Source organism: Aspergillus lucknowensis (assembly GCF_044049455.1).
Source record: "Aspergillus lucknowensis strain CBS 449.75 chromosome Unknown BJX67scaffold_58, whole genome shotgun sequence".
In the NCBI taxonomy this organism is placed as follows: domain Eukaryota; kingdom Fungi; phylum Ascomycota; class Eurotiomycetes; order Eurotiales; family Aspergillaceae; genus Aspergillus; species Aspergillus lucknowensis.
Genome location: NW_027263602.1, coordinates 154989 through 172634, shown reverse-complemented (window position 1 = coordinate 172634; position 17646 = coordinate 154989). Strand labels below are relative to the sequence as shown.

Below are 17646 nucleotides of genomic sequence, written 5' to 3'. Positions count from 1 at the left end.
GGGGGGTTTGAAATAGCAGCATACTATATAGATCTCCTTTAGCTCTAATAGCCAGACTCCACCCCGAGTGTTTCGCTAGCGCGTGCAGCATGTGGTCTAGAAACCCGATCCCCGTGTTGACGGTGATCTGTTGCGTGGGTGTGAACTGGGTTGCATGTGGAGCATCCTTGGGTGGCACAATGCCTGTCTTTGCGGCTTCGACGTCCTTGAGGTCGGATGGGGCGGGGAAATGGTGCGAGGGCTCGTAGGGAGGGAGAATGCCGCCGTCGAGAGAGAGGGAGACTTGGATCTTGGTCTCGTTCGTGACTCGGGAGATGGATGCTGTGCGGGAAGGGAGGGGCATTTTGAATATGAAAGGCAGTATGAGGGGAGACGTGGGCGGTTCTCTTCGGGCGAAGGACGGGAATCGATGGAATCTGTTGATTCGTAAATCGCCCAATCTCCGTTGGATCAAATTGAGCCTTGAAGTTATTACCTGTGATACTGTTCGCTCCTCTTCACGAGCCGTAAATTTTGGGTTGAAGTAGTCCCACGTGTCGGCATTATTACCGGACCTGGAGCAACTGTTGATCCACCTCAGCTTCGTCATCTGCGACGAGTTCACCTCAGGTATCGCTCAGTTGAGCCATGCTCAAAGCTCAAAGATCCATCAAAGTCGATTGATGTATTTAATACCGCTCACTTGAGCTACTACGATATGCCTCCACCTTCGTCGCAAAGAGCGGATGTCGAGCCGCCAGAGGAAATCACCTCTGAGGCGGTTCGTGGGTTTCTGACGGGTGCTTTTCGCGTATGTCTTCAAAGCCACGATCAGCAGCTGGCTGACCGGCCATTTGCTTTTTACTGCTTGCGAATCCCGTGAAAGAGCAGGCTTGGAAGTCCGCAAAGCAAGCGCATACCCTCCATAGCGAAGTCTAGTTGGCGTGTACTGACGCAGCAACATGGTGTAGTTTGGCTCAGTCTCTATCCTCGCCCATATGATTCTAATTCTACCCCATCCTTTCAAATTCTCGCCTTCCCCAGCACAAGGCCCTCCACAGCACGTGCAGGATCGCCCTTATCCACGCCCATTGCCTTTCTCAAAGGCGGAAATCCGAACGAGGCTCTTCTATCGCCCATTGGAAGGCTTTTCCGAGTGGCTTTCTCCGACAGCCCGGGTCTACAGGGGGCTCACACCGCAATTCAAAGTCTTTTTGCAGATTACAGCCATGACGCTGGGAGGATGTGTTTGGGCAGAGCGACGGGTCAATAGTTACATCAATTTGATTCGAAAGACGAAGCGGGCAGAACGCCTGCAGGCACAGCGAGAGGCTCGGTATTTGGAGTAGTTCGATTGGACCGTCAATTGGCGTGGCTCTCCACACAGCTCACCATTCCCGAATGAACAAAAAGGGCGAGCTTTTGGTTGCTTTGCTTGACTCGTTTTGAGTCGTTTCATGTTTGTGAGACTCTCTTGCCACTCCAATAATTACTGTCCACCTCAGACCGGATCACTTATTATTATCTCCCATTTCCCTACCTCAAAGGGTTTTGTTACCAATGCCCGCTCAGCCAACCCAGCGACTGCCGAGGTGCTCCGGCGTCGGTTCTTGTTAACCCTGGGCACCGAGTGGTGATGTGATGTTGGGTTCTCGGAAATTGCTGCAGGCTTCAGGTGTCGCTCCTCGAGAGAAACTCCTCCAAGAGAACCGCTGTTCGTTGGTTGTCGCCAAATCTGAGACTCTGTCCTTGTCAGCCGGCACCAACTAGTTCGTAGATCCTTTCTTTAGGGCGATCATGAAAAATGGACCCGGGCAAGCTTGAGCGCTCTCCCTCATTTTTGGGATGTGATGTGAACTGGTGCCGTTGAACTTCGACGAAGGATGGGGAAGATGACAAGAAACTACTGGAGGATAAGATATCGAGAAACCAGAGAAGGCGTTGGTGGTTCTCTTCCCCAGGCGAGTGCCTCTTGAAGTGTTTCGATCTCATCTCTCAGTGGGATTTCAAGCAGCTAAAAAAGAAGTGGAGCTTTGTACCACAGAGACTCCCGCCAAGGGTGGGCTACTCATACGCTTTCATGGTCAAATTTTCTTGAACAGCTGCTAAGTGGTTCCTGGCTCCTGGCGGACAGAGAAGCATCCATTCAGATAGACATTTGACGGGCTCGTTGTCGCTGATTTTCGAGGAGCAGAATTGCGTCAAAGGACGATCAGCGAAGAGCAACCATGGCCCGGAGTCATCCCACTCTCCGCTTGTTTGGGTCGTGGGCCAGCACCAGACGCTGTGTGGACAGAAAGATCATTGTTCGTGTCCGCTTTCGGTTGCGAGCTTCACCATCCTGTGGTCGAAGCTCATTTCAAGTGGTGAGCATGCCCTGATCCGGCTGGGTTCTTCTCTCCCGTCGAATCAGACGCTGCACCCCGTTTGCAGCCGACGATTCAAGTTTCGTTTGATCGGTGTTGACATCATCCATGGATCCCCGATCGGAGCCATCATCAGTCGGTCAGTCGTCTTCCTCCTGGACCAGGAACCTTTCTCCAGACGACAATTGCTTTCTTCTTTTGTTTTCATTTTTTTATGTTTTGGTTCCTGGTTTGTGTTTCAAGAAGGTTTTTCTGGACCGAAGTTCTTCCACCGCCACGGGTTGGCTCTCGTCATTACTGCTTGCATCCACCTCGATTGCCTCATCCGGTCGTTATTCAACCTTCCCCAGGCTTCCTCTCTCCTTCTCAACAATAATCGCCCCAGTCTTGCATTGCAACATTGCTCATTACAATTCATTCTTTCGCTTCCCTATTATTCAATAAAGTCGATCGTACTTTCTCCGTCTTTTTTTTCGCGTCGTACCGTTTCTCTTTGGGTGGTTGTCTTGGATTCCTGCCTGTTGCACGTTCGCCTGCCTTCTCGCCTCTCGTTCGTCTCATCCGACGCTTTCAGAAGTTAATCTCGCTCAGTTGCCTACTAATATCGCCAATCGTCTCGCCTGACCTGGTCTGTCCACCGCTTGGACGTCTCCATGGCACGGTGAGGCTTGGAAGTGCTTCAAAAGGCTGCTGTATGTTCCACTTGTTTCTCATCCCCTCTTCCAAGGTTCTCTTCCCTCGCTCTCCGATTTGCTTTGTCTCTTCCCTTCTCCACCTTTCTAATTTATATCCCCTTAGCTTGTCTTGCATCATGTCCATTCAAGCTTTGCTGCTTATCATCAAGTGACAGCTGACATTCTTTTATTCATTTCCTCCCGGTTTAGTGATCGTGTAACAATAGCCGTCCTCGATGTGATCATTGCTACGATCTCACAATCCTCCTCCTCCCAAACCTAAACCCACTCGGCTTCGCTTTGATTCTTCTCTTTCCCGGCTTCTGCTTTCCCTCGTGATGGCCGAAAGTTTGGGAAAGAGGGAGCGAAGGAAGAGTTTGGGTGCATTTGGCCCATTGTCCACGACCGCCAATCCCGGTCCGATCCCCCTCGACCGATCTCCAACTCATGACGTGAATGTCCTTAGAAAAAGACCGCGGCGCAATTCGGGCTTCTTTGGGGGCAGGAACCCCAGTCCTGTAAGAGCTCCGGCCGGCTATCGTGGTCCTGGTACCGAAGGACTAGCCTCCAGGGTTGCATCTTCGCCGGCGATCGTCCCCGACGGCCCTCGCTCTCGCCGAAAATCACTGCAGAAGAAGCGAACCTCGGTATTTGGCTCCCTCAGGTCGCTCCATTCACTCGACGATGACGAACCAACTCGGTGTTCGGCTGATGGTGAGGATGCGGGGAGCGGGATTGGGTCGGTCATCCTACACCATGGCGAAATTCAGACCACCGGGGGAATGTGGAGGAAGAAAAGCCAATACCTTGTCCTAACGGATACCCATCTCGTCCGGTTCAAAAGTCTGAATAAAGCAATGGATATGTTTCCGTCGATCCCCCCATCGATGGCTCGAACGGCTGCGAACAGACAGTCTGTCGCATCGATTAGTTCCTTGCAAGATCCACAGCTCTGTGCTATGGGTGACGCATCCTCGGGGATCCCCCTGAACAGCATTGTCGCGGTTTACATGCTTGATGATGGAAAGCCATCCGCGTCTGTAGAGGTGGCCTATATGAATGAACGGGCACAGAAGACCACTTTTATTCAGATGCAAACCCCGGACCTTCAGGAGCTCAATCTCTGGATGGTTGGGATTCGGTCTGCTGCTGAGATGACTCGCGGGACCTCTCCTATGCCCTTTGAACCGAGGGCGTTGGACTGCGTTGTCAGGATGCTAGAATACGAGCGCGACTATGACCCGGAGAGCTTTCATATGTTCCGAGTGATCCAAATGGCCTCAAGCAAGTCCCCGGCGCGGGCGTCATCGGACGAACTTACCAAACTATCACCCAGCGGATGCTACCTTGCCCTTGGAATACACAAGCTCCATATAGTTGCGCTGAATAAAATTTCTAACCGCAGTTCGACGGTGTCTCTAAACGATCTCGACACCGCATCGGCTTTCGGTCTTATGAACCTGACAAGCCTGTCAATGGAGTGGGGTGACGATAGCCTACACTTGACCTTTCGAATTCCACTTCAAAAACCTTCGTCAATCTTTCTGGCCTCCGTCCATTCGCTGGAAATTGCTTACTGGGTCAGGCAACAAACCGAGTATCTCCGTCCACTCTGGGTCAACCAGCCCTATAGCTTCATCGTACCTCGGGATCTCAGTAACGAAAGCAACTTCCCTCCCGTATGCCTGGATGAAGATTATGGCTGTTTTGACCGAACTTTGGTGGCCTACTGTGCAAGTTATGGCATTGACACTTCCAATATTCGATACACTATAGACACCCAATGCGGCGACGCGCCCTGCTTCAAGCTTCTACGGCCTGCCTCGGCTTGCGGGAGTAAATATACGCCGTTGGAGCTGATTGCTCTCATGCGAGCATTGAGGTATAACGAATCATTCCGCTCGATTTCTTTCAGTGGGGTCAGTTTGGATCCTATTCAGGGCCTACGAGACCTGCATGGGATTGATAAAGATGCGGTACTCACCCGTGCAAACGCACAGGTCTATATTCCGGGTCAAGAAAATCTGTCCGTCTTATCGCAGGAAGTTCGGGCGCTGACCTTGAAGAGCAAATGGCTCCGGCGATTGGATTTCTCCCACACTCTTAGCAGAACACCCCACTCCGACAAGGAAAGCCATGACCCCGGATGTGGGATCCCGGAGGCAATATTTCCCATTTGTCGCCGGGAACTCACAAGCGTTGACTGGGTCGTTCTTAATGGCATAAAACTCGATGACTCCGATTTGGACTACCTTGTTGATGCAGCGTCGCAGAGGGGAAGTCATTTACGTGCACTGGAAGTGGGAAATTGCGGTCTCTCCGCCCACGATATCGATCTGCTTCTTTCAACAACTGTTGCTCAGGTTTCGACTCTTGAAGCGATCAACATTTCTGGGGTGCAGGGCCGTATTAAACCCGAAATGTTACAGCAGTATCTTGGCTACTTTGGCCAGATAAGGAGGCTCGACTTGTCACGCATTTCTCGGACCTCAGGACCTGAACCACTCATTCCGGCAACAATCTTGTTCAAGTGGAGGCTTGAAGAGCTTTCCATCAGTCGAACAGCCGTCAACAGAGAGACAGTGGACTCGATTGCGACATATCTAGCCAGCGACAAGTCCGAGCGTCTACGGGTTGTTCGAGTCGACCAGTGCGGGCTCACGGGGCAGGATGTTGCCATCTTTCTGCACTCGCTAGCAGTTGTAGCACACGGCCGTAATCTCCACCTCCACGCCGACGATAACCGACTAGATCTTGGATGCTCATACCTGTGTGATGCCATTGCGCAAGACAAAACCCCGTCTCATTTGTCGATGAGGATGATTGATTTTAAGAGGGAAGAGCAGTTTCAGAACCTAGCCGAATCCTTGCGGAAGAACCGCACTTTGAAATATCTTGATATCTCGAAGGCTTCCCTTCCATACGACGCCGGTCCGGAGACGTGCAAGTCGCTTCAATTGATGTTTGAGGAGAATGATACCCTTGAGGACCTAAATATCAGCGGCGAAAGTGCGCACTTGGATGTAGCACGGTTTGGAATTGGTCTCAACCTAGCCCTGACTGGTTTGAAAAAGAACAAGTCCCTGAAGGTGCTGAGGATTGAACACCAGAAACTCGGTCTACAAGGCGCCAATACCTTAGCTTCTGTGCTTGAAAACAATACCAGCCTTCTCGAAATCTATTGTGAGAACAATGATATCAACCTCCAGTCGTTTACCGTGCTAGTCAATGGGCTCCAGAAAAATCGATCTTTGCTAAGCTTGTCGTGTATGGATCTTGACAGAACCCGGTCGCTCGACAAAGTACGCCGTGAAATTGAGAACGTGAAACGGGAGCTGAGTGTTTCCCAGCACTCGGCTGCAAACTCTCTACGCCGGTCATTGCATGCTGCAATCAACGTCAAACATACGTCGGTCAGTGGTAAATTGGCGAAGCACTCCAATTCTCAAGGCCACGTACGCGCCACCACAAGCTCCCTTTCAGCTGTCGAGCACTCGGGGTCACCTATGAATGCTCAAGTAGAGGCCATATTGCAGTCATTGAGCTCAAAATGGGACGCAGAAGTTGCCCGTTTACGGCGATACCTCTTCCGAAATTACAACCTCGCTAACGGCATCGACGAGAGCGAGACCTGTCATGTCGGTGATGATGCTGCCAGTGATGGGCGTCCTGCAACCGCAGCCAGCCTTGGGACAATGCTCGAACAGCTCGAGCTCGGTGTCACCTTATCTATCAGTGACATTCAGTCTCCCGGTACCCAGACGGCCCAACTAATCAGCGAAACGAGCGGCAGCTCGCATCTGGAGATTTTCCAGAGTCTCGATACGCAGAGTAGCGTGGATCATGAGGTCCAGAAGTCGCCCTATCTATTACCAAAATCGGATCCCCCATCGCAGATATTCCCATCAGAATATGCCACGTCGGGTTCCTCAACCCGTTCTGGACTTCCAGTTCCTGTTTTGCCGTCCACCATTAGCAAATCTAGCAGCATCCGAAGCGCCCGTAGCTCTAGCACCGTCTCTACTAGTACTGGAACTGGTGTTAGTGCACGAAGCGCATACGGAACGGCTTCCTCTACATTGAGAGGTTTCCTCTCGTCGAGGGAGCGAAAGAAGCTGGAAAGTATGAAATCTGGTCCGGTGTGTGTATCGGTCGACAAGCCACTGACTTTGGACTGGTCGCCACCTCAGTTTGATCTCGGGGAATTCCCCCATTAGATTCTTCACCAAGGATGTTGGCAGCTCCAGATAACTCGTCCGCATTCTAGAGATGATTTACGAGACCTGATGATCAACAACTGGAATGCCATCGTCGCTATTCAACAACTATTCGTTACTATACCGCCCTCGATCCTTTGTTATGCCATTCGCCCAAATTCCTCTCTTAACCAATCTCAACGAGTGGATATATCGAACTTCTTCTCTTCTTGTCGATATCGCTGCGGCTTGATTTTCGTTTTTCTCATGACCTTCTGGAACTTCGAATTCCCTCTCTGTTCGGTCACTGTACATTTCCTCCCCCCGCGTCCGTAGACGCATAGCCACCAACAAGGCAAAGACCATGTCTACTTGAACTCGCATTTCACGTGTCTGGCGCATAGATTTCGCGCCATTTCTGCCACCCCGCCTCGAGCGTACCGGCACTCAAGTTCCACGGGATCGATTTACCTTCTCCAACATGACTTAATTGTTAATGACATAGAATGTCCCATTTAACCTTGGGAAGTGGTTTTGACCCAATCCAAGGGCTTTTGCCTGCATGATACGATATCGTGAGACGGCGAGACTGCATGTATATCGACTGGGGCCTGTTTTGAGCATACTTGTTACCACCTACTGCCGGCGCTTGCAGGGCGTTGGGAATGGCGTTGTACATATACTACGTCGAAGAGCCGTATATATAGCGTTAACTTGAACTACCTGATCAAAAGCTGCTTTCTAAGTTGCTCCATCCGCGGCCGCTGGGGGCCTGGCTATATTATATCTTCACTCCATCGACGTTCGACGCTTACGTCCGAACGACGCAATGATATTTCTAGATGACTATACTCTCCCAGAAGCCATACGCGAATAGAACCAGGAAATAGCAAGAGGTATAGCAAGCCAACGCCCAGGAATCACATTACGTGGCACAGAAATTGTACCCAAAGAGGATATAAATCTATAATATACATAGCGCTAGGAGAAAAATAAGATGCATTACACTTTCACCTCATCGAAAACAACTTTCCCGCGCTTCTTATCAAGCCTCTTCTGTTCACTTCGAAACGCACGTCCCTCCTTGGACAGCAATCTCAGCTTTTTGATGTAGCCGCTTTCCCTGCCTGGCACGTCCTCGCCACGAGCCCCGAGATAGATCTTGCGACGTTTCTTGCAATTTGCGTAGCCAGCGGCGGCCTTCGTATCGGAAAGCTCAGATAGCTCGTACTCGACAATCCAGCTGTCTTCCGGGGTGAGGTTTGAAGGTCGTACGACGCGTTTGCCGTTGACGTGGTTTGCCAAGGTTAGGACCATGGCCGAGACCTCACGCTTTTCTCCCTCAGGAACGGTGTCGGACTCGACTGAGGCTTCTTCTGATTGATCTGCGGATAGGGCCTCCTCGTCTTCGGGCTCCACACCGTTTGATTCGTCTGCGGTGGTCGAGATATCTTGTTCGACCTCCTTAGGGTCTAAGTTCAAGATCCGATTCTGGAGAGCGTCGATTTCTGCTTTGTTCTTGGTTTGGATGGCGTGGATCTCCTCGTCCGTGACGGGCTCGTAGAAGATATACATGCACGGGGTCTCGGTCTCTCTGGCTTCAAAGTGGAAACGGAGAGACCGTTTGGGGTATTTGGCTACAGCTTTGTTCAGGATTTTGTTCCAGAGTTGGAGACTCAACCGGAATTCGGCGTCGCCAAGGGTGGTATCCCACTGGCCGTGTAAAGCTTTATCCATCTCCGGCAAGCTGATATACTGAAAGCCGAAGATCTGTTGTATATTGTGAAATGCGACAAATATGCCGTCCATGCGTCCCATACGAACTTGGAGGGCGTACTTTAGAAAGGCAGAGCGGATCATATCGAAATACTCGCGGTCGTACGACTCATACTGCCCGAAACGAGATTTTATCTGGTAGCCTAAGCCCTTGTCGAAATTCCGTACATCCATTCGAATTGAAACGGCTGCACGTGTCTTTAGGTCAAACATGCCAGTCCCCGGAAGGCGAGGATCATGGGCATCTAATTGAGACCTCATCATGAAGTCTCCCACTGTGGAGTAGTGGTAAGCTTCCGGAGTAGACTGTTCCTCCTCTGGAGTTATTTTATTCTCATGGGATCGTCGATACCGTTCAAATTCCGACTTCGGTACGGTGAGAAGCTTTTCCATTGATTTGCCCAGATTCATGAGGATGTTGATCGTGTCGTGCTCCTTGTCGGCGTCAATTGCGTAGATGCCATCTTGGTAGCGCAGAAATACAGCAGCAGGAGCGCGCAGGATACGGGTAAATTCTCGCGAATTGTCTGGGAAATCCCGAGATACCAAGCCAGTTTCGACGGGGCGCCATGCCGAGAGCAAATAATGAAAATGTGACAGGACGGATGTCATGCTTGAGGTTGAGCCGACATACTTCTTTCCATTCTTGATCGCTATGTTTCGTAGCGTATCGTCTTTTGAAGAGGTGACATAGTCTTTTAAAGCTGCGAAATCGAATTCGGTGACAGGCATTACCGACCCCAGATATGGATCAAAGTTGAAGACACGAGACCGGGGATCACGTAGATGATAGACTCCAGGGCTGTGCACGAGGGTAAGGGTGCTCCGTTAGTATATTGCGCGGATGACAATGGAAGTGGTAAAAGGCCTAGCATACTTGAATAGAACTCTCTGTAGGCCATAAGAGAGTTGCGGGACTTTGGGGGTCTCTGTTTGCACCTCTTCATACACGTTAGTTGACGTCTCTCTAGAGGATTGGGACGAGAATATACCCTTAAAACGTGACTTTTTCGACTTTGCGGACACCTTGCCACGTTCTCGAGACACAAGCCCACTGACAACATTCCTCGGAGGTTGAGGAAACCCTTGATCCTCAAGCGCCGTCGTTTTGATTTCTTCTCGCTTCTCCTCAGCATGCTTTTCTAGCTGATTGACTAACCGTTTCAAAATACGCTGCAGCTCCGGTAAGGTAGAATCTCCCGGCGGTTGCTTCGCGCCTGCGTCTTGAGTCTCTGCTGTTATTGGCTGTTGGTTTTTCTTTGATTTTTTCTTCTTTGTCGGATCCTTCTCTGAGTGTGACTTTAGAGTCTGTTACCACAGCTAGGTTAGCCTCAAATGGATTCCCAGGGCGAAGGTAGGGGCGGGCAGAACAAGGTGAGGGTTGTTTACAGACCTCTGTGAGAGTCTTCAAAGCATCATTGGCGCTCTTGCCGGGGCCAACACGCGACGGGGGCGTGCTGAAGAAGAGGCGTGCCTGAGGTCGACCCGCGGCTAAACAGGAGAGGCAGACATGTTCTCGAAGAACGGGGTCTGAAGCAGACCGTAGGGAGGCCCGAAACATCCGGTTTGAAGAGAGGGCAAGAGCTTGCACATGCCAATTGATCAGATCTACCCTGGGAAAGGCCTGAACTGATGGACTGCTTGACAATTTTCTTGTCGGCGTCTCGGAGAACGCTCACCGCCTTGCCAATGTAATCATGTCTGTATCGTACAATACAATACGTATTACATCCTTGTGCCGGAATGGCCCTCCGAATCTGGTGAGGGACCGGAGAAAACAGCGCCGCTCCGGAAAAAAAGTTGTTGGAAGCACAATATTTTCGTTGATTTCTCGACAACTGCGATCTTTGCCGACCCTGCAGTTAGTCTCCCCTTGGGCTTTTCGAGAGGTAAGTTACAATTTCTGTTCTTGGTCCGGACAAGGTGCCTTTCATGTAGCGCACGAGTGGAGGGGTATCTGAGCGACTACCCCTCCACGAAGCCGGCAACATGCCCAAATTTGTTCAAACGCTCAATCATCGATGAAAGGCTAATTTTAATGTTTATTTCCGATATGGCAGGTTTTCTCGAGATCTCCCCCCTCCGCAATGACTCAGGAACATCTGCGCGTCCTCGTCGTCGGGAACGGCGGACGTGAGCATGCCCTGGCGTGGAAACTTAGCCAATCCCCGCGAGTGGACATCGTATACGTCGCCCCAGGAAATGGAGGTACTGCTCCAGGAGCTTCAAACAAGATCGAAAATGCGAATGTCAAAGGAAACGACTACCCCAGACTGGTGGCTTTTGCCCAAAAGAACCAGGTCAACCTCGTCGTGCCCGGCCCAGAGGCTCCTCTGGTGGACGGAATTCAGGGTTATTTCCAGGCTGGTTTGTGCAAATTCCCTTTCAAATAGTTGGATATTAGTTAGTAACAGATATGAAGTTGGTATTAGGTGCTTCGGGCCCTCGAAAGCCGCCGCGCGCATGGAAGGCTCCAAGGTCTTCTCGAAAGATTTCATGAGACGCCAGAACATCCCCACCGCTGCGTACGAGAATTTCACAGATTACGAAAAGGCACGCCAATATTTAGACAGCGTCTCTCACAACGTTGTCATCAAAGCCGATGGCTTGGCTGGTGGGAAGGGTGTCATTATTCCTACGTCCAAGCTGGAGGCTCACCAGGCCCTTCGCGAGATGATGCTCGATCGCCAGTTTGGTGATGCGGGAAATGAGGTCGTCATTGAAGAATACCTTGAGGGAGATGAGCTCAGTGTCTTGACTTTCAGCGATGGCTATTCTATCAAATCCCTTCCCGCTGCTCAAGACCACAAGCGTATTTTCGACGGGGACCAAGGCCCAAACACGGGTGGTATGGGCTGCTACGCCCCGACGCCGATTTCATCGAAGCGTGTTCTCGAGGAGATTGACCGCATCATTGTGCAACCATCCATTGACGGCATGAGAAGGGAAGGTTTGTGGAAATGCCGTTCCCAAAACTTCACCACGTATGAAGAGGCTAACATAGTCCAAAAGGCTTCCCTTTCGTTGGTATCCTGTTCACCGGCCTGATGATGACGGATAACGGCCCTAAAGTCCTTGAGTACAACGTTCGGGGCGGAGACCCAGAGACCCAAACTCTTCTTCCTCTGCTTAGCGATGACACAGATTTGGCGGAAATCATGGTTGCCTGCACGGAGCATTGGCTCGATGGTGTTTCTATCAAGGTCAAACCTGACTTCTCTACGACGGTCATTGCCGTCGCAGGTGGATATCCTGGTTCATACGCCAAAGGTAAGAAGATTAACTTGGACCCAACCCCTGACGGGACCCTGATCTTCCACGCTGGAACCAACCTTGCGGGGGACGAGCTGCAGACTGCTGGTGGACGGGTAATTGCCGCTACGGCGACTGCATCCAGCCTAGAAGAGGCTGTGCGGAAAAGCTATGCTGGCATTGAAACAATCCACTTTGAAGACATGTTCTACCGCAAGGACATTGCGCACCGTGCCTTCCGACAGCGGGAGGCCCAACAATCCCTGACGTACGCCTCTGCCGGAGTCTCCATCGACGCTGGCAATGACCTCGTCAACAAAATCAAGAGTAGTGTTGCGAAGACCAAGCGTCCTGGAACTGATGCTGTCATTGGAGGCTTCGGAGGTCTCTTCTCCCTGGCGGCAGCCAACTCCGCCTACCATCCTGAGTCTCCCACTCTGATTGGTGCCATCGATGGCGTCGGAACCAAGCTCAAGATCGCACATGCGACAGGCGTGCACAACACAGTGGGCATTGATCTCGTGGCCATGAACGTCAATGACCTCGTGGTTCAGGGTGCAGAGCCCCTCTTCTTCCTCGACTGCTATTCCTGTGGTAAGCTCGATGTCAGCACTGCCGCGGCCTTCGTAACCGGTGTTGCGGACGGCTGCATGCAGGCAGGCTGCGCCCTCATCGGCGGCGAGACTGCCGAAATGCCTGGCCTCTTCGTCGATGAGAGCTACGACGCCGTCGGAGCGGCCGTCGGCGCCATCAACACCTCCGGACCGAACGCCCGCACCATCCTCCCAAATACATCAGCAATGAAAGCTGGCGACGTCCTGCTCGCTCTGGCCTCTTCAGGCCCTCATTCAAACGGATACTCCCTTATCCGGAAGATCGTTGAGCGTTCCGGGCTAAGCTACAATGACCCGGCACCATTTTCCACGCCCTCCTCTAGCGGACCCCAGACCCTCGGTCGTGCCCTCCTAACACCAACTCGTATCTACGTTAAACCACTTCTCAAAGCGCTGAAGTCCTCACCATCCACAATCAAGGGTCTCGCTCACATCACCGGCGGCGGCCTTGTCGATAACGTGCCCCGCATGCTTCCCCCAACACTAACCGCGCACATCAACGCCACCACCTGGACATTGCTCTCCGTCTTCTCATGGCTGAAGAAGAATGGCAACGTCTCCACCCACGAGATGACGCGAGCCTTCAACTGCGGTGTCGGCATGGTTATCGTTGTCGAGAAAGGCTCCGAAGGCGCGATCAAAGATCTCCTTGAGAAAGAAGGCGAGACGGTCTACCAGGTTGGCGAGCTCAAGGTCAAGGCTGAAGGTGAAGAGTCTTGCATCGTTTCTGGGCTTGAGACGTGGGACGATTAGACGCTGCTTTGCTGTGGATTATACAAGCACATATCTATACTATTGGGGATGCGGGAAAGAGAAAAGAAATGCCTTTATGTTAATGATATACCTTGAAGAATCACAATATCTAACTTCTAATTTATCCACTGAGTTCCTCTTTTTCTTTCCTCAATGCTTGGTTTTGTCTCTGAGGGACTCTGTCGGTCAGGGAGCCCCAGCGAAGCCCTACTGAAATTAATTTCTTTTTATTCTGTACTAAACAGTACGTTACAGCAACAAAAATACATACCATCGGGGCCAACCCAGTGTGCGCGTGGAATTTCCGGTTTCCAATATGTACGAGTAAATTTGAGAATGACATTTTATATAGAATCTCGTAGTATTTATACATAGATGGGCTTGTGTCGCATTGCGCTAAATTAGGCGAGGAGGGTTGGGTGTTTTGATTCTCGGGGTCCAGTGGGACAAGTACTACTTGGATAGTGCGTCAAATCAAGAGGCTGCTGCATTGGAGCAAGTCTGCACAGCATCGATGGCAGTACATATGCTCCATCACATAGAAGTAAAAGGCATTGCGATGAGATCATTGTCGTCCGTACTAGGGTGTATTTTAGGCTACTTGTTCCATACTATACTGATATCAAGTTCGCTGCTGGAAACGCGCGCTGCGGAGAGAGAATGTGGACAATTCCAAGGTTCGGGGGGAGGAAACAGGATCGGATCAGAGTAGAACAAAACGGAAACAACTAGTGGCAAAGACACGCTCGTCAGCTCCACAGGAAAACAAATATTCTCGGCGGTGGTGCCCGGAGGTGAGAGTGTCAAGGAGAAAGCGGTCCAAATGAAACAAACGAATTCGAACAAGGATTGAACTATATGAGAGGAAGCTTTCACCGCACTGGCAATGAGACCCATGTACAGTATCCATCGACTTTTCCCACCTTCGGTTTTCACAAGCTGCCGTTCGAATTCGCCCCCTGCGCCAAGCGACAAGAGCCTCAAACAAACCATCTCTATTCCACAGCTAAAATCAAGTTCCTTTTTCAGGCATTCTTCCTCCTAGTGCGAGTCAGAGACGGCCCGCGAGCCACACTTTGTCTCCGTTTGATCTTTTAATAAAACGGGAAATACACGACACGACAACATACAACGCCAAGAGCTGTAAGCAATTGTTAGCCCGGTTCCATTGCTGTTGAGATGAAGGGCGTGGTTAGCTCGTACCTTAGAAGCACTTGCGGTGGACGATCGAAGGACCGCTCTCATCGTACTCCTGCTTGGAGATCCACATCTGCTGGAAGGTGGACAGGGAAGCAAGAATGGAGCCACCAATCCAGACGGAGAATTTACGCTCAGGAGGAGCAATGATCTTCACCCTCATGGAAGAGGGGGCGAGAGCGGTGATTTCCTTCTGCATACGGTCGGAAATACCGGGATACATAGTGGTACCACCAGACTGAAGAGTTGTTCAGTATCAAGACGGAGGAGGTCAAATGAAAAGTGTGGGCACGTACCATGACAATGTTGCCGTACAGATCCTTACGGATATCGACGTCACACTTCATGATGGAGTTGAATGTGGTGACGTGGATACCGCCGCTCTCCAGGCCCAGGACACTAGGCTGGAAGAGAGCCTCAGGAGCACGGAAACGCTCGTTACCAATGGTGATGACCTGCCCATCGGGCAGCTCGTAAGACTTCTCCAAGCTAGAGCTCTGAGACGCAGTCTGGATCTCCTGCTCAAAGTCAAGGGCGACGTAGCAGAGCTTCTCCTTGATGTCACGGACAATTTCACGCTCAGCGGTAGTGGAGAAGGTGTATCCGCGCTCCGCCAAGATCTTCATCAGGTAATCCGTCAGGTCACGACCAGCCATGTCGACACGAGAGATCGCGTGAGGGAGGGAGAAACCCTCATAGATGGGGACGACGTGGGTAACACCGTCACCGGAGTCCAGGACGATACCGGTGGTACGACCGGAAGCATACAAAGACAGGACAGCCTGAATGGAGACATAGAAGGCAGGAGCGTTGAAGGTCTCGAAGACGATCTGGGTCATCTTCTCACGGTTGGACTTGGGGTTGATGGGGGCTTCGGTCAAGAGAATCGGGTGCTCCTCGGGAGCGACACGGAGTTCGTTGTAGAATGTGTGATGCCAGATCTTCTCCATGTCATCCCAGTTCGTGACGACACCGTGCTCAATGGGGTATCTGAGCGTGAGGATACCACGCTTGGACTGTGCCTCATCACCGACATAGGAGTCCTTCTGACCCATACCAATCATGATACTGCACTGGGAGTCAGCGGTCACCACCCAGTCGAAGGGGAACTAAAACGGGGTAATTTACCCATGGTGACGGGGGCGACCGACAATGGATGCTGCGCAACATGGTTAGCTTTCGAGTTGTGGGAGCAGAGGGTTGCCGGTGAGACTGAAGTTCACCGCCTATGAGGCCACTGCTCTTGATGACGGGGTGATCAAGAATGGCGCCTGAGGGGAAGGGGGTCTATATGAGGTGATGTTGAGGGGTTGACTTACGAAAGACAGCTCGGGGAGCATCGTCACCGGCGAAACCCGCCTTGCACATACCCGAACTAAAGGCATTCTATGTCAGCATACCAAGCAGACCATAAATTGCATGCACGGAAATATCTGGGGCTATCATATTGGATGATTCCTCCTCACAACCAGACGCCAATGGCCGGCTGAGACGGTCGGACGAACAGGCCATTGCGACCAGCGGCGGGGGGAGCGAGTGTTTAGGGAACAACAACGAAGGAAGGCGAGGCATCTAAGATGCCATCGAAAACACGCTCATGACATACCCATTGTCGATAACAAGAGCAGCAACTTCCTCTATAGAGAACCAAAGAAGGTCAAGTTAGCGTAAGGTTGACATATGATAGAAATGTGGAGGGGAGGGGAACAAGCGAGGGAAGCAAGGCGTCAATGTGGCAGAAACTTTACCTTCCATGGTGTCTCGGAGTGGATGAAGAAGCGAACTACGAAGAACAAGGAGGAAAAAGAAATGGGGATGATGGGAAGAAAGGGAGGAGGAGAGATGATAGCACGAGGAAAAAAGCGCGAGGTGCTTGTTGTTGGGGGGTGGGAAAGTGGAGGAGAGAGAGAAGGGGAGAGGAAAGACAGTTCAGAGAGTCGAGTTTGGTGGTGGTTGTGGTTGGAGGAGGGAACGAGGGAGCGGGTAGGCGGAGTAGTCAGCAGCAGCAGCCAAACCTGAACAGCAGCGCAGCGCAGCACAAGGAGAAAGGGGCTGGAAACTGGTGGTAAGTTCGTTGCGATGGTGAGGCGCCAAAGGGGGCTTAGTCTCGTCTAGTGCAAGTTATTGTCACCGCCACACCAGACCTACGTGGATACTTCTGTCGGGAAACAAGAGAGTGGTGGTCCCCTTGCGACAGCTCAATTGGTTGGTTTTATAAGAATTTTGACAGAGTGTTGCCTCTCAGGCAGAATGATTATGATGATTCCCTTCCCACCAAACCCGCAGCCCGACCCTCGGGAGCTGAGGTGTCATTTCCAGTTCAGGTGAGATGATGAATCCTCGTGGGGCATACCGCGAAATCCAAGGCTACGAAAATTGGTTCAGCCCGGTCTGTCCCAGAGGGAAGGGTTCCCTCAATCGCTTCTCTTATTCGTTCTATTATTGTCTTCGTCATAGCTCAAAACGCCAATGCCTGAGGAGAAATTCAGGCTCCCAAATTCTCCCCCCTCGTCCAACTGAGGAAGTCTGCAAAACCGACCTTCTTAATTCTATCGGGCCTTCACAGATATGACCTCCTACGTCTCGAGTGCTCGATAGTGTTATCAGCTTGGCCATTCGGCGTGGCAGGTGTTATCGAGAAATTCAACCTGGGCTTACCGCCTTTTCCGGGTTGAGCAGCGAGCACAATGCAATTGTCAAAGGAGAGTGCAACGATATTCTTATTGTTTCTCTAGGGAAAAAAGATGCCTATTTCAGCGATGCAGCGGTACTCGTAATCAAAATCTCAAGGGTCAGCATTCAACCCTAGAGAGATGCTTTTTTGTTGTATGACAGCATC

At 51.4% G+C, this 17646-nt stretch overlaps 4 protein-coding genes across 4 annotated transcripts; 2 read left to right on the top strand and 2 right to left on the bottom strand.

Moving 5' to 3' along the window:
* Nucleotides 1–3357: 3357 nt before the first annotated feature.
* Nucleotides 3358–7236, top strand: BJX67DRAFT_385133 (uncharacterized protein; the record flags this gene model as incomplete). The annotated part of the gene is made up of 1 exon (XM_071033796.1): nt 3358–7236. One exon carries the CDS (start codon nt 3358–3360, stop codon nt 7234–7236), a length of 3879 nt encoding a protein of 1292 aa, XP_070882002.1.
* A 773-nt stretch (nt 7237–8009) lies between these two features.
* BJX67DRAFT_273922 (Pet127 family protein) lies at nt 8010–10692 on the bottom strand. Its single transcript, XM_071026532.1, has 4 exons — nt 10385–10692; nt 9984–10299; nt 9869–9932; nt 8010–9793 (listed from the first exon to the last, which is right to left on the bottom strand). Exons 1-4 carry the CDS (start codon nt 10550–10552, stop codon nt 8218–8220), a joined length of 2124 nt encoding a protein of 707 aa, XP_070882001.1. The 5' UTR covers nt 10553–10692; the 3' UTR covers nt 8010–8217.
* A 69-nt stretch (nt 10693–10761) lies between these two features.
* On the top strand, nt 10762–13869 carry ade1 (bifunctional aminoimidazole ribotide synthase/glycinamide ribotide synthase). Its single transcript, XM_071030247.1, has 3 exons — nt 10762–11358; nt 11414–11941; nt 12004–13869. The coding sequence occupies exons 1-3, from the start codon at nt 11079–11081 to the stop codon at nt 13608–13610; spliced, it is 2415 nt and encodes an 804-aa protein (XP_070882000.1). The 5' UTR covers nt 10762–11078; the 3' UTR covers nt 13611–13869.
* Nucleotides 13870–14814: 945 nt separating this feature from the next.
* act1 (actin ACT1) lies at nt 14815–16562 on the bottom strand (the record flags this gene model as incomplete). The annotated part of the gene is made up of 5 exons (XM_071031620.1): nt 14815–15045; nt 15104–15916; nt 16134–16182; nt 16414–16444; nt 16556–16562. The coding sequence occupies 5 exons, from the start codon at nt 16560–16562 to the stop codon at nt 14815–14817; spliced, it is 1131 nt and encodes a 376-aa protein (XP_070881999.1).
* Between the last annotated feature and the right edge of the window lie 1084 nt (nt 16563–17646).